The sequence below is a fragment of the Tiliqua scincoides genome, chromosome 6 (genome assembly GCF_035046505.1).
Source record: "Tiliqua scincoides isolate rTilSci1 chromosome 6, rTilSci1.hap2, whole genome shotgun sequence".
NCBI lineage: Eukaryota > Metazoa > Chordata > Lepidosauria > Squamata > Scincidae > Tiliqua > Tiliqua scincoides.
Window position 1 is genome coordinate 30811500 of NC_089826.1, and position 26460 is coordinate 30837959.

The following is a 26460-nucleotide window of genomic DNA, read 5'->3' on the forward strand; positions in this document are numbered from 1 at the left end:
ATGGCGAACGACTGGCCTCAGGCTTCTAGAGTACCCAGTTTTGCTCAAATGTTAAAGAAAAATTTGCCTGTGCAGGCATCTTATTCTTCTGGTCAACCATCAACTCGTTTATCACCACAGGCAGAGCAAGCAAAATCCATGTTTTCCTCTGCAGAAGCTTCTGATCTGTCAAGTCTAGCATCTAAGGTTGTACCAATCACAGGTATTGGTTTTTAAGACTTACTCTTTTTCAGTTAAATTTCAAGTGAAGCCTATTCCAGTATTATCAAGGCCATTGGAACTGGAAGGATGAATTGTGTGGAAATACCTTTGGGAGATGGAGTGCTGACTATCTTGATGGATAAATGTTTGTGGAGTATATGTTCACATTTTTTCTTTCCTTTTCAAGTGATCATAGCTACATTAGTATTTTTTACTTCTGCAGTTAATCTTACTTAATCTTGGGGGCTAGTATCTATGTTAGACACTTCTGTGGGGATCTAACTGTCCGGCTTCTGGAGTGATTCCTACCTTCTTGCAGTAAAAGCCACTCAGTCAAGATACTTGCGCTGCTGCTGCCTTCTCTTATCCTCCCTGTTCCCAAATGGGCTTCCTTCCAGAGGACCCTGCAATGTCTCAGAAGGTGGAGCTGCCATTAAGAGACTCTGCAGTAGCTACATATTTTTCTTTTTTTCTGTCATTAAATTTTGGATGGTGGGAAATGCAGTGACAGTTTTTCTTCCTTCTATCCCAGCCATTTTCAACCACTGTGCCGTGGCACACTGGTGTGCCATGAATGGTCTGCAGGTGTGCCATGGAAGTCTGGGGAAGGGTCATTTATTAGTAGGGCCAGTGGGGAATGTGAGCCCTTCATCAACAGCATGGTGTGCCTTGTCAATTGTAAAAAAAACTGATGGTGTGCCTTGACAATTTTAGTATCTTGTCAGTGTGTCTTGAGATGAAAAAGGTTGAAAATCACTGTTTTATCCTCTTAAGGGCAGAAGAATCCATTGAAGATTCTCTTTTTCTACCTTGGTGCTGTCAGAGTGTTTTCTGCATTGCAATTTCAGACATTTTATATCTGCATACACTTATTTTGGGCCTTTGTTTGTAACTATATGGGTCTGAAGCTGATTTTTGCTTCTAGAAAAATCAGACTTCCTTATGCTTGTCTGCCAACAAGAAGACAAGTTACAGATGTTTATGCATAATTTGGATGCATAATTGTGAATTCTATCTACTTATCTATCCAAACTCCTGCCTTTCCAAGGCGGCTTACCAGTTCCACACTAAAAGGTACAATGTAAAACAATGACTAAAATTGTTAATAAAAATGATAAAACCATTGAGGTGGCAACTTCTTGGACTAAAGCATTACTACAGAGGACAGATTCATTATCCGAATGCCAGGCGAAACAAATGTTTTCAGCCCTTTCTGAAAAGCTGTGAGGGAGAGAGGAAATAGTTCATAATTCCATTGGTAGGGAATTTTATAATACGAAAGATTGGGGACTGCCTCTCATAGGTTTTGATGAAAATGAGAAATCCTGAGATTCAGAGTGAACTGTCTTATATACAACAATCTCTAACATCAAGGAGAATTGGCAGTCTGGTGTACCTTGATCTTAATTTTTTTATTTTCATTGATTTTAATGTTTTCATAACAACTGGTTTGCATCACTTAAATGTGTTCCCTTGCACTATAGCCAGAAGGAGATAGTGAACAAAGAAACCTATGCACATTTCTGTGGAACCGTGTCCACAGTTCAATGGTCTAGCACAGGGGTGTCCAAAGTGTTTGGCAGGAGAGCCACATCATCTCTCTGACACTGTGTTGGGGGCTGGGGGAAAAGAATAATTAATTTACATTTGAAATTTGAATAAATTTACATAAGTTTACATAAATGAATATATTAAAGATTATCTTATATGAATGAATGAAGGGCTTGCAATAGCTCAAAGCCTATAAAAGGCCTTGCACAAAGCAAGGCTGGCCTTTCCTTTGCTGCTGCTACTGCATCACAGACGTGAAACAGCAAGCAGTGGAGGAAGCCCTCATCCCACATCTCATGTGAGAGCTGTGAGAGGTCAAATTGTCACCCTCACGCTGAGAGCAGTTGTGTCAGGTCAGTGCGGGCTCCAACAAATCTCCGGAGGGTCAGAGGCTCATTGGTGACCGGGGGCTCCCTGAGGGCCACATTGAGAGACCTCGAGGGCCGCAAGTGGCCCCAGGGCCAGGGTTTGGGCACCCCGGTCTAGCATATTTGAATCCCTTTTTTTAACAAACACTTGCACGCTTAATATATGCCACAAACTTTGTCACATTTTAATCCCTGGGAATTTGATACAAAAGCTTAACATCTAGGTTTGAACTGTGCAGGTGAAACAACATCCAGTCCTTGTCAAGCAGAACAGAAGTGAATTTCCATTATGTTTTTTATTCTCGTTACACACTTGTAGTCCAAAGAGCATCTATATCTTTCTGCATTTCTTTCCCACTTCTTAGTTTTGTGTTCTGTATTTCATTTACTTTTTTGTTCCTTTCCTGGCCCAGGAATCTTAGCTGCTTTTGAGAGAAAAAATATATCATTCTCTTTTGTTGGTTGATGAGTTGATCAAGATTTTGTTACTTCTGATATTTTTCTTACTCAGTTTGTGCTCCTGTCTGTAAAGAGCAGCAGCCCTGCAAAAGTGGCTTCTTTTTAAAAGAGCAAGCTGGAAAGTAATGAACAAAGATAGGAAGTGTTGTGTTGTTTGTACCTGGATGCTTCTGAAGATTTCTTGGGGCAAAGAGTTTTATTTCATAAATAACTCAAAACACAGTCCACTCTGACCTCTCTGCAGCTGAGGGAAGAAACCCAAAGAGACAGCTGCTTGCTACTGGGATCACTGTGAGCTTGCCCTTGATCTCCTGCATTCCTTGCCTAGCTGCACAGTGGAGCCAGTGGAGATGCTGTTTGGGTAAAAGGAGAGGGACTTAAGACGGGGGGGGGGAGGAGTTGTCCTATGCAGAAAGAGCTTAGACTTGAGCATCTGCAGATTTTGGTATCTGTGGTGTGGGTTGGTCTTGGAACCAAACCCTTGTAGATACTGAGGGATGACTGTACTATGATTAACACTGAGTTTCTTTTCTCACAACATACAAATGATTTTCAATTAATGCATTTTAGGGCAAGTTTCTGACTATCAATATTCCAGAGCGGTTCCCACTGTTCCAATCACTTCACTACCTCCAAAAAAGATTCCAAGGGAATTTATCATAAAATATAAACAAGGAGAGATAAACCCAGTGTCAGCTTTGCATCAGTTTGCACAGATGCAGCGTGTGCAGCTTGAACTAAAGGAAACTGTGGCAACAGGTAACTGCTTCTGTTCTTAAAACAGAAATACTTTGTAATGAATCGGAATTGTTATGGTACTGAAACATTGCAGGTATTGAGTTAATGGCTGCTGTGATTAACAGATTTGTTTTCAACCCACATATTTATTTCAGGAACTGAATAATTTGATTAAAAATCTAATTCCCATAAAGATATACTCTTCTTGATTGTTCAATGTTACAAACTCTGTCTGTTAATATAAAAACGTTTGTTACATAAGATTTAGATTAAAAGGTTAGGAAGCTGTCCTTCCCTTCTGGATTGCAATTTCTTTTCTTAGCCCTACTGTAAAAATGCAGTGACTTTGCCCACCCAAAACAAATTTTTCTGAAAGAATTTCCAGTTTAATTTGGTCATGCTTCAGCATTTGTGGGGGTTCCGTTCTTGGAAACTCCCACAGTTGCCGAAACATGAGGATTAACATCCATGGGTCAGGGCATGACAGACCTCTGGAGTGTGTTCTGAGGCTTCCCGAAAGCCTTAGAAAGGCACTTCTGGCCTTTCTTAAAAGAACTGGAAGTGCCTTTTGAAGGCCTTCAGAGGCCTCAGAACATCCTCCGGATGCATCCAGAGCAGAGCTACGATTCTGTCCAGAGGATGCAGGTCAGGGTCATTGGCCCTGTGTTGAGTCAAATCCGCAGATGAGGCCTGGCGTGTATACTTAAATATCAGTTTCAAATAACTCACTAGGAGTACACCCTAAAATTTGAAACTATAAATTTTAAATAATTTCTAAAATAATTGTGTTGAAAGTTGAAAATTGGGGTGCATGCAGGATAGTCATGTTTTGTGAGCTGAGGGTGAAAAATGGATTGGGAAAGAGTAGTGCTGTCTTTAGCATCTATAGAGGGTTTGGGGCTCCATAAATCATGAAATATAGGTAGAACTGAATATGGTGAAAACAAGTTTCTTGGGAGCTGCTTATGCTGTTAAACTCCTGAGTGTATATGAATTTATATAAAGCTGACCTTTCCATTTGTGTTCTGAAGGAAATCTCTTGGGAGCCTACTTTGCTTTTTGTGCTGTGGTGGATGGCATTCAATATAAGACGGGATTGGGGCAAAACAAGAAGGAATCAAAATCAAATGCAGCAAAACTTGCTCTTGATGAACTGTTGCAGTTGGAGGAAACAGAACCAAAAATTGTAGAAAACTCAGGTATAGTGTGTGTGTGTGTGTGTGTGTGTGTGTGTGTGTGTGTAGAAGTGTTTTCCAAGAACCAGTGCATTAGAAATTTTTACTTTATATTGGTACCCTAGGAGAGAAAGGTGGGTGTAACCAGCTTTTCCAGTGGCTTTGTTGTATTTTAGTAATTACTGTGATGTTCTTCTTTATTTTGCCTAAGTACAGGTTGAGTCTCATCATTTGCGAGGGATCTGTTCCCAGAACTGGCACGGATGGCAAAAATTTCATTAAAGCAAATCCATTTAAAAAACAATCCCTTTTCTAGGTGATTTAAAAACAGCCTTGCTAACCTTTCTACTGTAAAGCAGAGTCATCAGGCAGACAATCCATCAATCAGTCTCTCTCCAGGCACTTAGAAAGGTTTCAGTCCGAGCCATCAACCCCTCCTTTCATCCAGAGCGCAGCACTGGGAAAGGATGTAAAGTGATTATCTTTCTTTCACATACTTGGGGGAAGGGAGGGGGGTCGCTTGCCTTGGAGTGAAGCTGTTTTAAGTACTTGGAGAGAGAATGTTTGATGGATTGTCATCCAGCTGCCCTCTCATTAACGAGGCTATGGTTAAATGACTTCTTTATCTTTAATTTAAAGGGCAATTCTCATTATGTTGAGATAAAACCACAGGTAAAAAAAATCTGTGGATAATTAGGTCATACTATATAGCCCAAATATAAACACAACATAGTTAGCTGCATTGCATCTCTCTCCCCCAGCACTGTGTCTACTATGTATGTTGTTAGCTGTGTGGGATGCTTTCTGAATGTATTGCAAGAATCTTATATAAGAGATCCTGATGGTAATTTGTGGTAGAAAAGTTACAAATCTAGATCTGTAGTGTGATTCACCAAATAAACATATGTTGACTTGAGTTGTCAGGCCATGTTAACAAGTTTCATAATTTGACTTTATGCTTGCAGACCGTCCCAGAATCTTTTCAGAAACCACAATTGCAGCAGAACCTCAAAGTACTGTTGAAACCAGTTATGTTTCCAAGATTCCTTATGGTAAGCATGTGCTATTGTAAGCAAATAGGTGCATTTTTGGGTTCCATTAGCTTTAAACCTATGAAAACGTACATACTGCCTGAGAACATTTTGTAGATACGTCTGAAAGATAAAGTGCTACGTTGGCTACATAAATGTTGTGTATTAGGGATTGACTCTTCTCAAAAAGCAAAACTGTCTGTTTGCTATAGCTTTTGAAAACATGGAATTTGGTAAATTTTGGGCCCAGTCCTATCCAGCTTTGCAGTGCTGTTGCAACTGCAATGCAGCCCCTGTGGTAAGCAAACATTCCCTTATCTTGAGGAGGCCTCTTTGACTGTCCCATTCCACAGGATGCAGTGCATGCTCCATTGATACATCTGCCTTGACACTGGAAAGTTGGATAGAATTGGGCCCTTTATAGTGTTCATCCAGTCAGGAAGTTTACTTAGAGTACAAGTGCTCATTTGTTGAAACAGTTGATATAGGATAGGGACCCCCCAGTTTGTGTAACTCTTCCCCATCCCTTTAAGAGCCGGGAAGAGGAGAGGCAGGGAAGCGATCCCCCAGGTTCACGTCCCCAAGGGGGCAAAGGGGGGGGTGCTTGCACTTACTTGGACTTGGTGAGGGCTGCAGGAGGCTTCCAAGATTCCAAGGATTGGAATCTTGAAACAGAACAGTTGCAAAGCACTTTCTGTTTGCAAGAGGTGCATTGCAATTGCTCAGTTTTAAAATTCAAAGCCTCAGGGAGCCTGGGCTGGGCTGGGCTCCCAAACCTCCAGCAGCCCTCACTGAGTTCAAGTAATAAGTGCAAGCATCCCCATTTACCCCCTTAGGGATGTGATCCTGGGAATCACTTCCCTGCTCTTGCCCCTCCCCACAAAGCCTTAATGAGGGAGTAAAGCTCTCTCAGTGCTTGAGAAGCACTGAACTAACCAGTAAGCATTTGTAATGCCTGCCTTGCAGGGTTGCTGTGAGGACAGAAGCAGGGAAGGAATAATGTACACCACCTTGAGCTCCTTGGAGAAAGAGTGGTATAAAAATAACTAATGAGAAGGTGCAGAAAACTTAAATACAAGTGTTATATATAGTCATCCACAAGACTTCTATGGAACATTAAGCAGATTATATTCTTAAAGTGATGCCTTGTGTTTCCTGCATGTATCCAGAAGGGCAGATAAGTAGTTGGAGTTAATCCCTTCCTCCAGGCACCAAGGGAATGGTTTCCAGATTTTGCTTGGTTTACAAGGAGGACAAAAGTTCATACATACAATCTCTTAACTTATGTGATATCTTGAGTACAATTCTTACTCTGATTCTTATTCTAAGAATTCTTATTCTTACTCTTATTTTTCTTCTCTGTTTTATTGTTTTTAATATTTTCTTTTTTTATATTTTTTTTGCTTTTCCATAAACACATAAACATGCACAAAAACACACACATACAAACATTGAGGTTACAGGATACCATATACCAATTAATTAATACTTTGTTCTATCAATAATTTTTTATATCTCTTAATATAATCAAAAAAGAACAATTATAAAAAGGAAAAAATACTATGAATACATATTCATCTCTAAAAACCCTGTTTCATATTTTCTGTACTTCCATCATTTCCATCATCATAATTATCTCTTCCCTTCTTTTCCCATCATTCTTTATGTTCATTCTTTCACTAAAATCTTAAACTCTTTTATTAATACATCTTATTCTAATACAAATTACTAATAAATACTTATTATAAATTTAATTATAAACAAGTCTACCAAACCACGCGTATATTACATATCCATTGCTTCCTAAACTTTACTTTCTACCTTCATATCATTTCCCAATCTATAAATTCCAAAGCAATATCAAACAGATTTAAATCTAATTCATCAAAATTCATCTAAATCTAATTAATCTAAATTAACCTATAAAATACTAACATGTATTTTCTCTTCGCTCAAATCAAATATTACAGAGCTACCAAATCATATTATTATCTTGAATATTAAACAGACAAAAAAATTATAAAAAGGAAAAAAACAAAGAATACATATTCATCTCTAAAAATCCTGTTTCCTATTCTCTATACTTTCATCATTTCCATCATCAGTTATCTCTCTCCTTTTCCCATCATTCTTTATGTTCCTTCTTTCAAGAAAATCTTAAACTCTTCTATTAATACAACTTATTCTAATACAAATTACTACTAAATACTGATCATAAATCTAATTACAGTGGTGCCTCGCATAACGAAATTAATTTGTTCCGCGAGTCCTTTCGTTATGCGCATTTTTCGTTTTGCGAAGCACGTTTTCCCATAGGAATGCATTGAAATTTAATTAATGCGTTCCTATGGGCAAGAAAAGTCAGAACAAAGTCAAATTTGGTTTACAAAGTGTTTATTAAGTGCTCTTTAAAGGCATACATACTGTACAGAAGATTTCAAAAATTTCAAGCACAAAACTTCAACTTTTTAAACATGACAGAAAAACATTTAAAAATCAGCAAACATGAGGCAGGACCATCTGACTTGAGGCTCAACACTGAAACTGAACAGAAACAGTCACAAACAGTCCTTGGACTGTGCAAAACTCTTCAGAAAGTACATTTTAAAGGCATGTAAACAGGGACATCATACAGAAACCAATACAGAAACTTTTTAAAATCACCAAAAGACTCTCTAAGGCTCTAGGGGACACTTGTACACAAACATTTTAAGGTGACCAAGTGAGGCTGAAGTGTCTCAACCTACAGGACCAGTCTTTTAAGTCAGGAAACTGGAGGCAGACAGAACTGTCTCCACATCAGGAAGCGGATCACCAAGCAGATCCACATCAGGAAGCGGATCACATCACCAAGTGGAATTCAGATTTCTCTGGCTGATCCTGTCCCAGGCCATGGTGATAATCTTCACGCAGCTGACGATGTCGAAGTGGTCTCTCCAGAATTCACGCAGGGTGAGGTTGGTGCAATCAGTCACCTTGAAGCAGTGCCTGAAAAGCTCCTTGGTGTAGAGTTTTTTGAAATTGGCAATGACCTGCTGATCCATTGGCTGGAGTAGTGGGGTGGTGTTAGGCGGCAGGAACATGATGATTATGAAGCGGAAGTCCTCTAACAAGTCTTCCTCAAGGCCTGGAGGATGAGCAGGAGCATTGTCCATCAGAAGCACGGCCTTCAGTGGCAGGTCGTTGTCCAGCAGGTACTGCTTGACAGCAGGGCCAAAAGCCAGATTGACCCAGTCCACAAACAGGACGCGTGTGACCCAAGCCTTAGCGTTGGATCGCCACAACACGCTCAGCCGGTCTTTGTTGACCTTGTGCTTCCTGAAGGCCCGAGGGTTCTCGGAGTGGTACACCAGCAGGGGCTTTATCTCCAGGTCACCGCTGGCGTTGGCACAGAAGAGGAGGGTCAGACGGTCCTTCATGGGCTTGTGGCCAGGCAGCTTGGTCTCCTCTTGAGTGAGGAAGGTCCTTTTGGGCATCCTCTTCCAAAATAGCCCGGTCTCATCACAGTTGAAGACCTGCTGTGGAAGGTAGCCCTGTGTAGTCACGACCTCCAGGAAGACCGAGGCAAAGTCCTCAGCCGCAGGAACATCGGAACTGGCAGCCTCTCCATGCCTGATCATGCTGTGGATTCCAGATCTGGTTTTGAATCTTTCAAACCAGCCTCTGCTTGCCTTGAAGACTTCTGGCTCGGTTGAGGTTCCTGGCTCTTGCTGTACGAGGTCTGCGTGCAAGGCCTTGGCCTTCTCACAAATGGCAGCCTCAGTCACTGTGTCCCCTGCACGCTGCTTCTCTTCCATCCAGATGAGCAGCAACTTCTCCACCTCCTCCAGAACAGCTGGTCGGTTCTTCACGATCCTGGTGACTCCCTTGGCTGCATCTGTCGCAAGGATCTTCTCCCTCATCTTCAGGATGGTCCCGATGGTGGATGGATTCCTCCCGTACTCCCTGGCGAGGTCTGTCACTCGCATGCCTCCGTCGTGCTTCTGGATGATCTCCTTCTTTGTTTCTAGCGTCATCTTTGTCCTCTTCCCAGCCTCTGCAGGAGCAGCCTTCTTGGGACCCATGTCAGCAGTTGCTACGTTCGCAAAAACAAAAGGCAGTGCTTCACATCCGCTTCACGCACACCTTCCCACCCCTGGCCAAACCTGCCCGGGACAAAAAAGTGGCATAACAGCCCCCCCAACACAGGAGAACAAATGCACATGGTGAAGCTACGCTCCCTACCTGGCCAAACCTGCCCGGGACAAAAAAGTGGCATAACAGCCCCCCCCCAACACAGGAGAACACATGCTCATGGTGAAGCTAAGCTCTCTACCTGGCCAAACCAGCCCGGGACAAAAAAGTGGCATAACAGGCCCCCCCCAACACAGGAAAACAAATGCACATGGTGAAGCTACGCTCCCTTCCTTTCCACTGCTTGAGATGTCCCTGTGAAGAAGCTCCTTAAATCCTGGTCTGGAAAAACGGTTGCAAATGAGTTCCTCAGATTCCCCAAACTGCTGGAAAAACTCCCCTAACCTCCCCAAAACAGCAGGCCAAAACTGGCCAGCTGGCCCCCCAAAACGTACCTCAAATGCTGGCCACCACTTCCCAAAAGTTATGAAAAGTTCAAAGAAACTTACCTTAACTGCTGGTAGTAGGTTCCCCAAGGAGTTGGTGAACTGCTCAGAACAGTTGACCAAAGACAGGGTTCGCCCACAGCACAGGCCACAGTTGCTTCTGGAAGTCAACCCTGGAACTGCACGTGGAGAAGTGAGCCCAGACTGCATTGGGGAGGCTTTTTAAACCTCCAGGCACAATGCATCGTGGGTATTAACGGTTGTGCGATTTAAAACAAACCAGGACAATAAAAAAAAAGGAAAAAATTCGTCTTGCGAAGCACGGGTCATAAAAATTCGTTGTGCAAGTCACCAAAAATCGCAAAACGCTTTCGTTCTGCGAGTTTTTCGGTGCGTGAGGCATTCGTTATGCGAGGCACCACTGTATAGACAAATCTACCAAACCGCTCATATACAGGTGGAGCCTATTTATCTGTGTTAGTTCCATTCTGTGACTCGGCGTGACTAACAAAAAGTTTGTTGTGCTAAATTCCATAGAGTTACGCAAATACACTGCAGCCTGACACTTCTGGATGGAAGGAAACTAAGGCAGCTGTTATCAATCCCCTCTGTTCTCAGCCCTCCCTGTTGCCAGCTGCCCAGCTTCTTTCACAGTTGGGATGCTGATCTTTTAAGAGTCCAGCCCTGTGCCTTTCTACTCAGAAGTAAGCCCCATTCCAGTCAATGGGGCTTACTCCCAGGAAAGTGTGGAGAGGATTGTAGGCTATATCCCATGCTTTGCTTGGTGGGAAGGCTTGCTTATGCCAGTGATTGCCTGCACCATCTCAATGGGGGGGGGGGGAATTTGGCAAATACTCCCTGGGTTTTTTTAAAGCAATCCCCTCTGTTGCTACCACACCTGCCGAGTGAGCGAGCGAGCTCCACCTTGCTGCACGTGTTCTGGCTACAGAGATTTTCAGCCCCCCCTTCCCCTCTTCAGCCTCTTTGCTGGCTTAGGGTCTCCAGGAGTGTTACTGTTCCTTTGCAAGGGGAACCTCGTTCAGGGCTATTTCCCTGCCTGGGCGAGGCAGAGCCTTTTTGCAGTGTTTTGGGCTGGCTGGAAATGGAGTGAGATGCCAGTGGAGGGCAAAGGAGGCAAAGGTGTATGTGACTTTCGGTTCCCCAACCCCATTCGCGTTGAGACAAATCCGCAGATAATAATCCGTGGATAAATAGGCTGCACCTATATTACATATCCATTACTTTCTAAACTTAACTTTCTACCGTCCTATCATTTCCCTATCTATAAATTCCAAAACAATATCAGACAAATTTAAATCTAATTAATCAAAATTAATCTATAAAATACCTACATATATTTTCTCTTCTCTCAAATCAAATATTACACAACTACCAAATCATGTCATTATCTTGAATAGCCGTTCAAATCTTGCATATCATCTCTAAACTTTTTTCCTGTCTTTTCTTTTTCTTTCTTTTCCTAATAAAATTCATATCAACATTTCTCAACAATTGCTTCTTGAAAATCCATCCTCTTCTTACTCCTCCCAACAACTCCAGTTCCTGATACATTCTCTCCATCTTTTGACCAGTTTCTTGATCAGTCCCTTCAAGATCTTTTTTCGTGGTATCTCTTCTCCATTCCAGTCCGATAATTTTTGAATTCTTATCTTCCAATTTACCCCATCAGTTAGTAACTCAAATTGTTGATTATTAATTTTCTCCGGTGTTACTTCCAATTCACACAGCTTAGATACTTGTTGGTTTCCGCACTAATTTGTATTTGTAGAGTTTGAATCACCTGATTTCTACTTATCACAAGAAAATTCTTCAGCTATCTGTGGATCAGGATCTGCCATTCCTCTTCTAGGAGTTCCATCATTTCCCCTTGCAATTTTCTTTTAGTCCACTAGATGTCAACTCTCTTTTACTATAAAGTTCCTTTTGTTTTTTTCTATGGAATTTGAAGAATTTCTTTCTCTATTAGTAGACACAACAAAGACTATTCACCAGTTCATATTTCATGAAATCCTGCCGTGGTGAAGGATCCAAAATAGTCCAAAATCCAAAGTCTAGTAAAAGGAAATTATATCCAGTACGGGGTTACACATTTATAAATGTATGTCAATGAAATCATGCTCCATACCAAGTGCTCAGTGATCTTCTCTGTAGTAAAGTGGAGGAGTCCTCCCCCTCTTTCTTCTTTATCTTCCAAAGCCTTGGGCAACATCAGTTCTTTATAGCCAGAATTTGCATAACATAAACAGCACTTACTTAGTTCTTCCTAGTATCTTCTTTCAATCAGATGGTGTTTCCACAGGGGTTCAGCATACTCCCTTGCTGCCTTAAAGGCAAAGTCCTGAAAAGAAAGCTCTCTGGCTCTAAACTTTCCAGATACTTTAAAGTCGCCAGGATACTTTAAAGTCGCCAGGATGCCTCTCCTAGCATTCCTAGTTACCAGGTCTCTAGACCTGCAGTTTCAGGTGAAAAAACAGGTAATCTCCAAGAGCTGATACTGGAGACCATTCTGTTTCGTTAGCTACTTAGCTCCTCCTCATGTTTTTAATACTTTCTAGAGGGGCGTCAACAACTTGCATTTGAAAAAATTTCTCAAGATGTCAAGGAAACATTCAACAGTTTGACTGGTAATTATCCAGAATACCAGAGTTGTAGCAGTTCTCTAGCAGCTTTTATAGTTCAAAGAGGTAAGCATAACGAATCATTCCACTCTTTGAATAATGATTTGTTTGTGGGGTTGATTAAGGAGCACTTATTGGGGGGAGTCAAATTATTTCATTGAATTATAAAACAGAAAATCTGAATTTCTTACTTGCTTCTTTTTTAGCTAGACAGTATGAAGTGGTAGCTGTTGGAACAGGTGAATTCAACTATAGTCAGTGTGGTCAGCCTGATGGGAGAATATTGCATGACTCTCATGCTGTTGTCACTGCAAGGCGCTCTCTCCTTAGGTAATGAGAAAAACTGCAATGCTGATACTTTTTTCAATTAAAATATTTGTCTTGTTTGGGTTCCTTGGAAATGTTTACAGTGCAAATGGAGGGTCTCATAGGACCTCCTGGATGCAACCAGAAGTGGCTTCTGGTCGTGTCCAGAAGGTACTCTGGGGAGACCATTGTGGCGCCTTCCTCCCCTCCCCCACCCCGATTTATTTATCCATGGATTTTTGGAACCTGCATGGGGTCCTGGAAGGGATCTCCCACAGGTAGTGAGGGCCTGCTTTAGTTTTAACTAGTCTTGCAAACATTGCACAAATATAAATTAACTAAAAATATTTGTCTTGACTATTTTTCAGTGTAAACTTGTAAAGGCTGATCATTTCTCTGAAATATTAATGCTTCTTTAAAGGTATTTTTATAGGCAACTTCTACTGTACTACAGTAAAAATCCTGCTATGATGGAAAAATCAATATTTTGTATTGAACCAGCGTCAAATCTACTTGCACTAAAACCAAATGTTAACATATTTCTCTACATGAATCAGTTGCCTAAAGGATCTGCCCAGATAAAGTCAAAATTGTAAGTCTTTTAAATATTTCATTTTTAAACTTTGTGGGGGTGTATGATTTTTTCTCCCTTAAGAAAGTTGTATGTATACCTTGCAAGTGAATGCTCTTGCTGTGAAATTAAGAAATACTTAGTTTATATCAAAACACACTTTTTGTTGTTTTAAAGTAGTGGTTTTCAACCTTATTCATGCCATGACCCAAATAAATAAATACCATACGAGACTGGGGACCCACTGTCGATCTGCCGCCCACTCCTCCATAATGCCTTCCCAGCGCTGTTCACTGTAACCAAATATTCTTTATAGAGCAGTGGTTCCCAACCTGTAGGAGCCCATGGACCACTGAGGCAAACATTGGAATTGTTGTGGACCACATGCAACCCCTTCCATCCCCACCACACACACACACACACACACACACACACACACACAAAATACAGTTTGATTTGGTAACCCATGGGGAGTGCTCAGCAAGATACTGGAAATGCCAGCTGTGGAGGGTCCATTCTCCACCCTCTCTGGTGGTCCATGGGGAAGCATCTCGCTGAGTGAGTGCTCCCTCACAGACTACCAAAAAGGGTGGAGAATGGACCTTCCCACAGCTGGCACTTCAGCAAGCGCTGGACCACCAGAGAGGGCAAAGAATAGACTACCCACACTTCACTGTCACTTCAGGGGGGCAGTCACTTGGTAAGACACTGGAAGTGATCAAAGGTGATCATCTTTTTTTCCCTGAGACCTTGGGGACCACTTCTCAGGGTATCATGGACCTCCTGTGGTTTCTGGACCACAGGTTGGGAACCACTGTACTAGAGAGCAGATAAAGTTACCATGAAGCCTGGCACTAGTGAAAGCTATTTTAGCACAATTGCTAAGAACCTAAACAGGACTGGGATACAAACTCCTGGTACCTGAAGGGGTACACCGGAAGCCCTTTCCAAGGTGGCGTTCTAGTTCAGTGGTCTTCAACCTTTTTCATTCCTATAAGTTGCTGCAACCCCATTGGGGTCTGACCTCAAGGCTGAAGAACTCTGGTTTAAAGGATAAATTATTTGGGATATGTTTGGCTTTGTATACTCAGAGGCCTACATTTATGAAACTAGAAGTCCACCGTATTTAAAGAAAAGGAAATTAACATTTAGAACTTAAGATATAAACTAAGAATAACGTTTAGAACTTGGTTATACTAGGATTCATAAGGGCTCTTTTCTTACAAAATTCTTTTATTTTAATTGTAGCTGGCTATGTACATTAAGTCATTACTAAAGGAATGCACTCTCCTCTCACTGGGGTATTAACCCATTGGTTTTTCAGCTCAATTTGATCAGTATAACTGGGAGTGGTCTAGTACATGAGCATTTGGTCAGTCGTCTCCAAAGAGTCTTGCCTGTTTTAGGCTATACCAACTGAACTGAGTGAGCCTAGTGACAAAAATATGCCTGGATACCACAGGCTTTGGTTTCTACACAGTAGTTGCATCTAAGTTGCAGTGGTGGAGAGCAAAGCTTTGCAGCGAACCACAGGTGTGGGGAGGAGCACAATAAGCATTGGATTCATGAGCAGAGCTGCTCTTGTACTCACACACATCATTCTCCTAGCAGTTCTGATTTTCCAGTGTTAAATGTGGTTCAAAACCAACTATTAGTAAGAGTTGGGTGGTGGGTGGTATACAAGACTGGTTATTGTTTTCTCACAGTGGAGGAAGGCATTTCTGAATGGTTTGATCCTCCCACTTTGCTCCGTATTTGCAGAATTATGCTAATTCCTAAAAGCTGTGGGAGGAGCAATGTCTGACAGTTTAGTTCCTGTCTTGCTTCAGCACACGGGTATGATGGAGGTCCTCTGCAATTTGAATTGTAAATATGGAGCACCATGCACAAAGCTCTTTAGGGGCTTGAATGAGAGACTGAGCAGATTGGGTGCAGAGAGGTCCTCCACCACTTCGATCAGGCAGAACTCAGGAGGCTTTCATTAGCTGTCACAGTGGCTTTTCTGCCACTTGCGTCTTTAGCAATCATTTCATCATGATACGAAGTTTATCTGAAACTCCTCTGCATGTCTTGAGTCATTTAGGATCTAGTAGGTGAAGACTTAAATGAGTCTTGGGTCTTTACTCAGTTCTATTTACTATAACAAAGAGAAGACTTGAATGGCAATCCATCTTAAGTGGCTCAGTTGTTTCATCAAGAAAGGAAGTTACAGGTGCTAGTGATGGGGATAATAGCTTTTTGCTTCTCCCTAGACCTCGTGGAGGCTTGCCTCCATGTTTTCCCCATCACTGCTGCTTCCTATAGTACATGTACTGACATAAGTGTTTCTAGTACAGAGCAGTGTCCTTCATCCTCTTGATCTGAACCTTGAGTATTGACCAAACTGATTATCACTCTTGTGGCACACCTAAGAATGAGGCATTCATTTTGTATCCTTACCTGCTGTTGAAATTGCTGTCATCAAGCCATGATGGCAGGCACTTGAAGGTGACCCTTTGCATGAGTATTGCAGGTTGGAAGAAGTATCAGTTGGAAGAAGAGGAATTTGTCTCTTATGCAACAAATCCAACACCACAGCATCCACATAGGCTCTTGTCTTAGTACCCAGAATTGCAGAGACAAAATTGCAACTCTTTTGAGACCATCAGTCACAGCATTCGGGATGTATTTGATGGCCCTGTCAGACTTATTGGAGCTCATGATCTCAAGTATCCACTGAGCTTGATATAACTCTCTACAGTGGGTTCCTTGTCTCTTGACAGCCAGAAATTTTACTTTGAAAGCCTATCATGCTGTTTATCCCTTCAACTTTCAGTCAGTCACTACTATGGTGGATTTCCCTTGCTGTTGCCAAAGGAATTCACCTCAAGGAGACTACAGTTTACAGTAGCTGTCTGATGACATACTTGTCTTTGTTCCCACATGCCACAAGGCAATTGGATCATGTCTGAGGCTTCACACAGTATCAGCTGACTGAAGCTTCTGGTGATCTAATGGGCTCTCCAGAAGCCGTAGCAGCTTTTCTATTACCATCACATCTGAGTCTGAAGACAACCAGCAGACAAGGCACACGCTGATAACGGGGAATCATGTCACTCTCACTCGTGCAAAAGACATGCATTATCTTCTGTTGAGGTCAATTCCACCTTCAGTCCATTACAGAACATATTGGGAGAATTCAGTACAACAGTGTACTAACTGAGTCAACAAGATTTTAGGTAAAGCAGAATGGAATCTTCTGTCAACGGTATTCAGATCTCTATCTGCTCCCTCTCCTTCTAAGGACTCCCGTTCTGTTCCTTATGCTTTCTATATTTTTTCTCTCTAACAGCTCTCAGCTGGGGATCAGTTTGTGTGTGTGTGTGTGTGTGTGTGTGTGTGTGTGTGGTTAGAAATAGTTTTCCTCTACCTAGGCACAGAGAGTTAATGAGCAAGTTTAGCTAAGCACCAGTTTTGTTTCCTGTTTTTGTCATTTACCCACTGAAACACATAGCTGATCCCAGCACACAAGACAGTTTTCCCTTGCATTTTATTGTAAGGTTGTAATTTTTAGAGAACTTCTAAATTTCTTTGATATGAGATGTTAACTTTGGCCCTATTTTTTTGTTTGAGGAAGAGTTAATGGGAAAAAGGCATTGTTGTACTGTCTATACAGATGGAAACTGCAGCAAATTCATTTTTCTTTCCCATTCATAGCAAATGTAGAACGAATTGATCGTGATAAAGCAAACATTTTACAGATCAGCTGGCAAAAATCTTCTTTTCAGAACCCACTTTTATCAGCATTACTTTGAATATCTGGATTGGACATCCATTAAAACTCAGTGACTATATGTTTGTTTGTTCTTAGACGACTTAATCCAAATTCTGTATCTGCGTTTGAAGCGGATGAGGAACTGTGTCTTCATGTTGCTGTTGAAGGCAAGATTTATCTCACAATCTATTGTCCTGCTGAACTTGCTAGAGTAAGCAGCATGTCTGCGAGTGATAAACTGACAAGATGGGAAGTGCTGGGTGTTCAGGGAGCCTTGCTGAGTCATTTCGTTCAGCCAATTTATATTAACAGGATCTTTCTTGGTGAGTGACTTTTAAATGCGCAATTTAGATACTGTTAAAATTCTTCAAACTGCATGCTAATCTTAAAATATATGTTCTTTAGAATGGTAAAGTTGCTTCTAAAGTAGACCTAATTTAAAAAAAAAAAAAACTATAGAGGGTTATTTATTTAAAAGATATTTATACTGCTTTTCCAGGGCTCAGATCAGTGTAAATCAATAAAAATAGAATACTGTGGGTTCTCGGTATCTGCGGTGATCCATTCCTGGACCGCCCGAGGATCCCAATTTCTGTTGATTGAGTTGTGGTCGCTGCTGGGAGGTCCTTGAGGCCTTTCCCACGGATTATATTTCACATTGATAGTCCATGGGGTGGGCCTCAAGAACCTTTCAGTCATGGCCACAAGTGCCTTCTGGTCACATCCAGGAGATCCTTGAGGCCCTCCAAACTGTGTGCCGAATCCATGAATCCTCAGACTAGGCTTTGGGGGAAGGGGGTTTCATCCCCCCACTTTCATCCCCCCAGGGGTTACAGCCCTGAGATGAGTCCCAGGCAGGTGGCTGTTAGCTTTACAGCCTCCTGCCTCACCATACTGCCTGCTCATCACTGGACCCCCAGCCTTTATGGAACTGGTCAACCTCCCTCGGCCCCACCCTTTCCTCTCTGGTGGGGTTATAAAGAGGCCCCAGCTCCCTTTCCTTGTCTTTCACTGGTGGCTAGCAGTACCTCCCTTGCAGCCTGTGTCTCCCCAGTCAGCACACTCCCTCCTTGCCCTCCTTGCCTGCCTTGCTGGGGTGTGCCTTCTGTCATCCATGGTGTTGGGAAGGCTTCCCGCCTTGTGTCGCCTGCGGACAACAGGTCCTAATCTTCCCCTGGTGAGAGCAGATGGGGGCCACGTGCCTGGCGTTGGCCCATGGAGTTACCCTCTTCATTGGCCAGAGACGGCCCTTAAGGCACTACTTCCTTCAGTGCTTTGCTTTCTTTAATGGCACAGAGCGCTAGGCTCCCAGCATCCCTCCACAGGCCCCTGGAGGAGGGAGGTGTCAGTAGTGTTGGATGCCAAGGGAGAGAGCTATGCTGTCCCTGGCTGCCTCCATGGTGTCCATTGCCTCTGCCTCCTTACGTTAATGGTCGCTGGAGGGAATGCTCAGAGCCCAGCATTCTCAGTGTCCATTACAAGAAATGACAGAGGTAATAATGGATACCGAGAGGTAAGTGAAGTGAGCAGGAATTCCAATTAATGACAACCAGGCTATATTTGTCAACACGTATATTGTTACAACAATACTGTAATCTTTCCCTTTAAGAGCTTGGAGGGTGCTGGGAGGAGGAAGAGGAGCATGGAGGCAACAGCAAAATCTAAATATCAGGAATGTTCCTTTATGAGCTCAGAGGATTAAGATAGTTTAAGCAAGTGGAGCTTCAACAGTAAAGGATGAAAAGGATGTGAGGAGTTTTTACATCTAGTTGAGAGTTCAAATTCGAGAAACTTATAATGGAGGCCCCTATATTGATGCACTGTCTATTGGCTGACTTTTTACCTTAGTTAAGTTTTCATACTCAATAGGGAAGGTTGCTTTGGTGTGAATAATCAGTTTAAGTTTCAAAAATTGTAATGTTTAATGGAAATTGGACTTGAACAGTGGATTGCAACTGTGTGTGTCAGTAGCACAAATAGTTAAAATTTTGGGGAGATGTATGTCCTTTCTAATACTAGTTATGGCTACTACTGTTTTTTAGGTGATGGGAGCTGCCATGATACACGAGGATTAGAAATAGCAATCAAACAACGTGTAGATGATGCACTCACTTCAAAACTACCTTTATTCTACCTGGTGAACAGACCTCACATTTGTTTGGTGACTGCTGCTTATCCAGTACAGGTGGACATGGAACATAGATTTCTTAGTATAAATTGGTCCCAAGGAGATACATCATTAGAGGTTGTAGATGGACTAAATGGGAAGATCACAGAAAGGTAAATTTTACAAGAAAGTACATTTAAAATAAGTACCTGAACATAATTACTGTCGTCTTTCAGGATTAAAGATTAAAATTATCCTGTGTCCAGGTGCTATATGTTCTTAGATAGAACTTTGAATCAAAAGCATCTTTCCTCACTTCCAACTTAAACCTCAAATTTTAGTAAAGACTTCTGTAATTTTTAGACTACAACTTGTTAAAATCCTCAGGTAAATAAAGTGTAATGGATTTTTTGTTAGCCTGTAATGACTTCTCTGTTCACGCTGACAGTGCCTCTTATTGTAGTTTTTGTCCCCATACCTAGTTCACCCTTCAAAAGTGGAGCATCAATGGCAAGCCGTCTTTGCAAGGCTGCAATGCTTAGCCGTTTTAATTTGCTTGCTAAAGAAGCAAAGAGAGATGACTTGCTTAAAGCAGGAACATACTACGAAGCGAAGGTAAGACTTGCTAATGAGAAGTTCATAGTGAGTGTAGATCCCATGAATTTCAGTTCAATGTTTCATTCACAGTGATTTCAGGATTATGTGTAATTTAATGATGTAAACAGCCTTAGGCACCAGGTTTTGTTACATAAATCTGCAAATAGAGAAACAGTGCCATCACTGTGCATGATGCTTTATAGTAGAAGGGAAGACAGGTCTTTTCCCACCCTGATGGATCCACAATCTGAAATAGACACATGGTGGAGAATGGAGAATGGATACTGCCAGGCTAAATGGAGAAGAATAGATGGATTACATCATATACACGTACTTAGACTTGGTTGTAGTAGTATAAAGGGACTAGGGGTCATTCCATAGGCATCATGGAAAAAGTGGGTTTTGAGAAGGGGTTTGAGGTAGCACAGTGACCCATGCCCTAGAAACAGTCACTGAACCTGGAAGAGTTTCTTAGAAGTGACGTCACAAGAGGTGAAGACCATAGGCGTCACTATTCCATGAGAAGAAAAACATTGAAAATGGCTGGTTTAGAGTTTAGACTAAAGCAGGGGTGTCAAACTCATTTCATACAGAGGGCCAAATACATGATGCCTGCTGAGGGCTGGAGCTGATGTCATTACACAGGAAGTGATGTCATTAAACAGGTCAAAACCAGAAATAAACACTCTGTTCTCATGTAGGAATTCATTAGCTGCTAATGACAGCAGAGAAAATACACAAATCTTGATCATATTTCAAGATATGGGAGAGCTCAATTATCATGCGGGCCACCCTTTCAGCACTGTCACCTCAGCATTGCTCAGCAACTGAAAGCCTGAGGGCCAGATAAAAAGTTTCTGCAGGCCACATCCGGCCCCCAGACCTTATGTTTGATACCCTTGGACTAAAATTTCAAATGGTTATACTTAGGTATCCAAAATTTGTGTCCAATATAGTGTTGGAAACCATTGTTCCCTCTTCCCACCCCCTCTGCTGCTATAGTCATTTATAGATACAGTTATATGCAACTTAATGATGGGAGTCTGTTCTGCAAACAGATCATTTGGTGCATCAGTCGTAGCCATCACTAATGGCTGTTGGCAATCACTAATGGCTGACTCTGCAAGAATGCCTTTCAGAGTCAGAAGGCAAGAAGGAACACAGTTATCTGTGTTCCTTCCTGAGAAAGTGCCAATGGAAAGCATGCAAATGGTTGAGCCAGCAAGAAAGAACAGTTGAGCTGGCAAGAAACTGACTTGGTGTGTTCAGCGGAACTGTGTTGGATCTGCGGTTGGCAATTTGCCGGACATCGCTATGCAACACATACCTGTATTGTTTAATACTATAGAACAGGGGTTTCATAAGAACAGCCCCGCTGGATCAGGCCATAGGCCCATCCAGTCCAGCTTCCTGTATCTCACAGTGGCCCACCAATGCCCCAGGGAACCCACCAGATAACAAGAGACCTGCATCCTGGTGCCCTCCCTTGCATCTGACATAGCCCATTTCTAAAATGGATTGCACATACACATCATGTCTTGTAACCTGTAATGGATTTTTCCTCCAGAAATTTGTCCAATCCCCTTTTAAAGGCATCTAGGCCAGATGCCATCACCACATCCTGTGTCAAGGAGTTCCACAGACCAACCACAAACTGAGTAAAGAAATATTTTCTTTTCTCTGTCCTAACTCCCAACATTCAATTTTAGTTGATTTCCCCTGGTTCTGTTGTTATGTGAGATTGTAAAGAGCATCTCTATCCACTCTAGCCTTCCCGTGCATAATTTTGTATGTCTCAATCATGTCCCCCCTCAGGTGTCTCTTTTCTAGGCTGAAGAGGCCCAAATGCCCTAGTCTTTCCTCATAAGGAAGGTGCCCCAACCCAGTAATCATCTTAGTTGCCCTCTTTTGCATCTTTTCCATTTCCACTATGTCCTTTTTGAGATGTGGTGACCAGAACTGGACACAATACTCCAGGTGTGACCTTACCATCAATTTGTTCAATGGCATTATAATATTAGCCGTTTTGTTCTCAGTACCTTTTCTAATGATCCCAAGCATAGATTTGGCCTTCTTCACTGCCGCTGCACATTGGGTCGACACTTTCATCGACCTGTCCACCACCACCCCAAGATCTCTCTCCAAGATCTCTCTCTCCTGATGGGTTCTGCTCAGAACCCATCAGCCTATATGTGAGGTTTTGATTTTTTTGCCCCAATATGCATGACTTTACACTTAACGCATCTGCCATGTTGCTGCCCATTGCCCATTCTGCCAGTGTGGAGAGATTCATCTGGAGCGCCTTGCAATCACTTCTGGTCTTCACCACTCTGAAAAGTTTGGTGTCGTCTGCAAACTTAGCCATCTCACTGCTCACCCCTGTCTCCAGGTCATTTATGAAGAGGTTGAAGAGCACTGGTCCCAGGACAGATCCTTGGGGCACACCACTTTTCACCTCTCTCCATTGTGAAAATTGCTCATTGACAGCCACTCTGTTTCCTGGTCTTCAACCAGTTCTCAGTCCATGAGAGGACCTGCCCTCTAATTCCCTGACTGTGGAGTTTTTTCAGTAGCCTTTGGTGAGGGACCGTGTCGAACGCCTTCTGAAAGTCCAGATATATAATGTCCACGGGTTCTCCCACATCCACTTGCCTGTTGACCTTTTCAAAGAATTCTGTAAGGTTCGTGAGGCAAGACTTACCCTTATAGAAGCCATGCTGATTCTCCGTCAGCAAGGCTTGTTCGTCTGTGTGTTCTGAGATTCTTTGATGCGGCATTCCACCATCTTACCTGGTATAGATGTTAGGCTGACAGGCCTATAGTTTCCCAGGTCTCCCCCCCCTTCCTTTTTTAAAAAATTGGTGTGACATTTGGTATCCTCCAATTCTCTGGCACCGTGGCCGTTTTGAGGGACAAGTTGCATACACAAGAAATGTGGTGAGGTGTTGAATAGCAGCATATTCTAGGTGGCTGGAGAACCATAGTTATAGATCGAAGCTGCTTGGATTACATGTAAATAATCTGTAAATAAGAGAGTCTGGTCCAACAAGAAGCTGACGGAACATACCAAGATCCAGGTCTACAGAGCTTGCGTCCTGAGTACACTTCTGTACTGCAGCGAGTCATGGACTCTTCACTCACAACAGGAGAGGAAACTGAATGCTTTCCACATGTGCTGCCTCCGACGTATTCTCGGCATCACCTGGCAGGACAAAGTTCCAAACAACACAGTCCTGGAACGTGCTGGAATCCCTAGCATGTATTCACTACTGAAACAGAGACGCCTGCGTTGGCTCGGTCATGTCGTGAGAATGGATGATGGCCGGATCCCAAAGGATCTCCTCTATGGAGAACTCGTGCAAGGAAAACGCCCTACAGGTAGACCACAGCTGCGATACAAGGACATCTGCAAGAGGGATCTGAAGGCCTTAGGGATGGACCTCAACAAGTGGGAAACCCTGGCCTCTGAGCGGCCCGCTTGGAGGCAGGCTGTGCAACATGGCCTTTCCCAGTTTGAAGAGACACTTGGCCAACAGTCTGAGGCAAAGAGCCAAAGAAGGAAGGCCCATAGCCAGGGAGACAGGCCAGGGACAGACTGCACTTGCTCCCAGTGTGGAAGGGATTGTCACTCCCGAATTGGCCTTTTCAGCCACACTAGACGCTGTTCCAGAACCACCTTTCAGAGCGCGATACCATAGTCTTTCGAGACTGAAGGTTTCCAACTACCAAGCCCCTTCTAAAGTACATTTGCATTTACACAAAGTTGTACAGTACAGGCTCCTCTTGTTCTCCATGTTTTTTGTTTTACGTGTTTTTTGGAATAACAAGTTTAATACTGGAACCTAATTTATGCTTCATAACTAACACGCACTTCCCACACACTCTTCCATATTTGAGGGAAGGTGTAAAGGAGGAACCCAAAGAAGTCAGACTAATCAAACAGGTTAAGAGAGACAGAGCAGACTATAGGGGACTTCATTGAATGCACTTGGCTGTAGCTTAACTGTGTTAGATGGAAAGACATCAGAAGGCTGCCCCTGCAGGGAAGGAACAGAAATAAGGCCAAGTGAAGTGCAGTAGGTGCTCCTTTCTGTTGGTGCACTTACCTTTGGGGAAGCAGCAAGAAGGGAAAAGCTAGAAGCTGCTGGTTCAACCAAAGAGGAGGAAGTAGGGGAAGTAACTAAGCAATAGCAGCTTCTTCATTCTCCTAGCAGGGTAGAGTAATGAGAGAGTTGGGGAAGGGGCTGCTTCTGTCTAGCCTGCTAGGAGCCAGCCTACCTCACTTCCCTCTGTTGGATTCTGCTGTGCATGACCATTTGCTACTGGCCAGGCAGTGGTGGTAGGGAACTGGGTGGTAGCAGGACTGAAGAAGAACCTTGTCTAGGTTGCAGTTTTCTTTATTGCCCAAGTGAGCTTTGAGCCTCTGCCCCCCTGTATCTGCCTCCTTATGCAAAGCTTTTTGCACACTGTATCCTGTGCAAAGTCTCATCTGGCTGGCTAGCGTAAACATTTTTTGCAGAAGGGTGCCTATAATACCTTGTCCAAGGCTATGTTCAGTTTGCTGGTCTTGTGGACAGCACTTCAACATGCTTCAGTGTGAGTCCTGCCTGCTAGGTGCTGTTTATGTTCAGGCAGGGCTGGCCTTAGGAGCTGCGGGACCCAATGTGAAACTTTTTTGTGGTATCCCCACTTTCTGCAGAGCCCCCTATTTATCAAAGTGAACAGCAACAGCAAGCCGAGGGCCAATGTTGCCCCACTTAAAGTGCAACATCTAGAAGTCGGTGGCTGTTGTGGGCCTAATTTGAGCCAGTCATACCCATGGGTGAGCAAGAAGGCCATCTAGAAGCAGTGCTCCGCTTGCTGTGCTCTGGGACGAGGTGGGACATACGTGCTTTGCAAGTGCTCATTCAGACCAGCCAGTCTCTTCTGCCTGCTTAGTGTGGTGCTGCCTGGAGGTGATCTCTCAGACTTGGGCAAATTTCATGATCATGCAGCCTAGCGCAGTGCCCCCTTAGGAGCGGGGGTCAAATTGTCCTAAAGCCAGTCCTGTGTGGAGGCATTCCTCTTTTCCCCTCCATTGATTTTGTGCAACAATAGCATTAATTTTCCCCTAACCTGTACAGTTTATATATGACCTTATGGTAAAACTATTCTTGATTTACATACTTTTGAGATGCATGTGGATTTTCAAAAATGTAACCCCATATAAAATTAGAGCTGCCTGTAACGTGATTCATGTTCATTTCCTAGATCAGTGGTTCTCAAACTGGTGGGTCACGGCCCACCAGTTTGTGTAAAGGTTCCCTGTCCCTTTAAGGGGCGGGAGAAGGGGAGAAGCAGGAAAGTGATCCTCAGGATCGTGTCCATATGGGGGCGAGGGGGATGCTTGTGACTTACATTATATAGGCAGGGCTGCTGCAGGAGGTGCGGGGAGCCCTATGCAGCCCTTCACAGCGCTCCCCAAGGCTTGGAACATTCGGAAAAAGAGGGCACAGAGCACTTTCATTTTGTGGAGGCTCTTTGCTCCTGCTGTTTCCTAATATTCCAAGCCTCGGGGGAGCGCTGTGGAGGACTGAGCAGGGTTCCCTGCACCTCCTGTAGCCTGCTGTAGACCTGCCTACATAATGTAAGTCACAGGCACCCCCCTCGCTCCCCCTTAGTGACACGATCCTGGGGATTGTGTTGCTGCTCTAGCCCCTCCCCCACAAGAACTTACTGAGGGAGTAAAGCTCCCTCAAAGTTTGAGAACCACTGTCCTAGGTAATGGATAGTATGTTGTGAGCTTGGATCTTGTACTAAATGTTTCAAAACCCTCACTTTACTAGACGTTTTTTGATAAAATAGTACAAGGAGTGAAATCCTATGTTTAACAACATTTAATTTTTTAAAAAATTTAGATTATGGCTGTGACCTACCAAGGAGCAAAATATTTGCTGAAAACCTACTTGGAGCAGCATGGTTATGGGTCCTGGATTGTGAAGTCTCCACGTATTGAGCATTTCAGTATGTAAAGATTAATAAATTGGCTCTATAGTCTGTTGAAGTATATCATTGATGAATAGTTTCCATGTTCTAATAGCTGTAGATCAGTGCCTTTCAGTACATTGTCAACTGCTGAAAAAACTGTATAAGCTAGTTTATTAGCAATAAAAATAGACTGCATATTTTTTTTATATAAATATTTTAAAGTAGTTCATTTTGTTTAGTTGCAATAATTTCTCTTTAAATTCTTTAGGACATTCATTTATTATGGTGCATTATAGCCAACTTGAAGAGTGCAAAGTGGAGAATTGTGACTAACAATTCAATCCTTAGCTGTAATTGGTGCTGTATTATGTAAGGGCACTAACATGTCACTGACCTGCTTTCTGAAAAATTGACTGCTGCTGTTCAGGCTCTGAAAG

General features: G+C 42.8%; 1 protein-coding gene across 1 annotated transcript; it reads left to right on the forward strand.

The window, feature by feature from the left end:
* On the forward strand, positions 1-26067 carry ADAD1 (adenosine deaminase domain containing 1). Its single transcript, XM_066632546.1, has 11 exons — positions 1-202; positions 3150-3338; positions 4349-4516; positions 5458-5544; positions 12659-12787; positions 12928-13051; positions 13449-13619; positions 17449-17675; positions 19395-19632; positions 19942-20074; positions 25954-26067. Exons 1-11 carry the CDS (start codon positions 1-3, stop codon positions 26065-26067), a joined length of 1782 nt encoding a protein of 593 aa, XP_066488643.1.
* Positions 26068-26460: the final 393 nt, after the last annotated feature.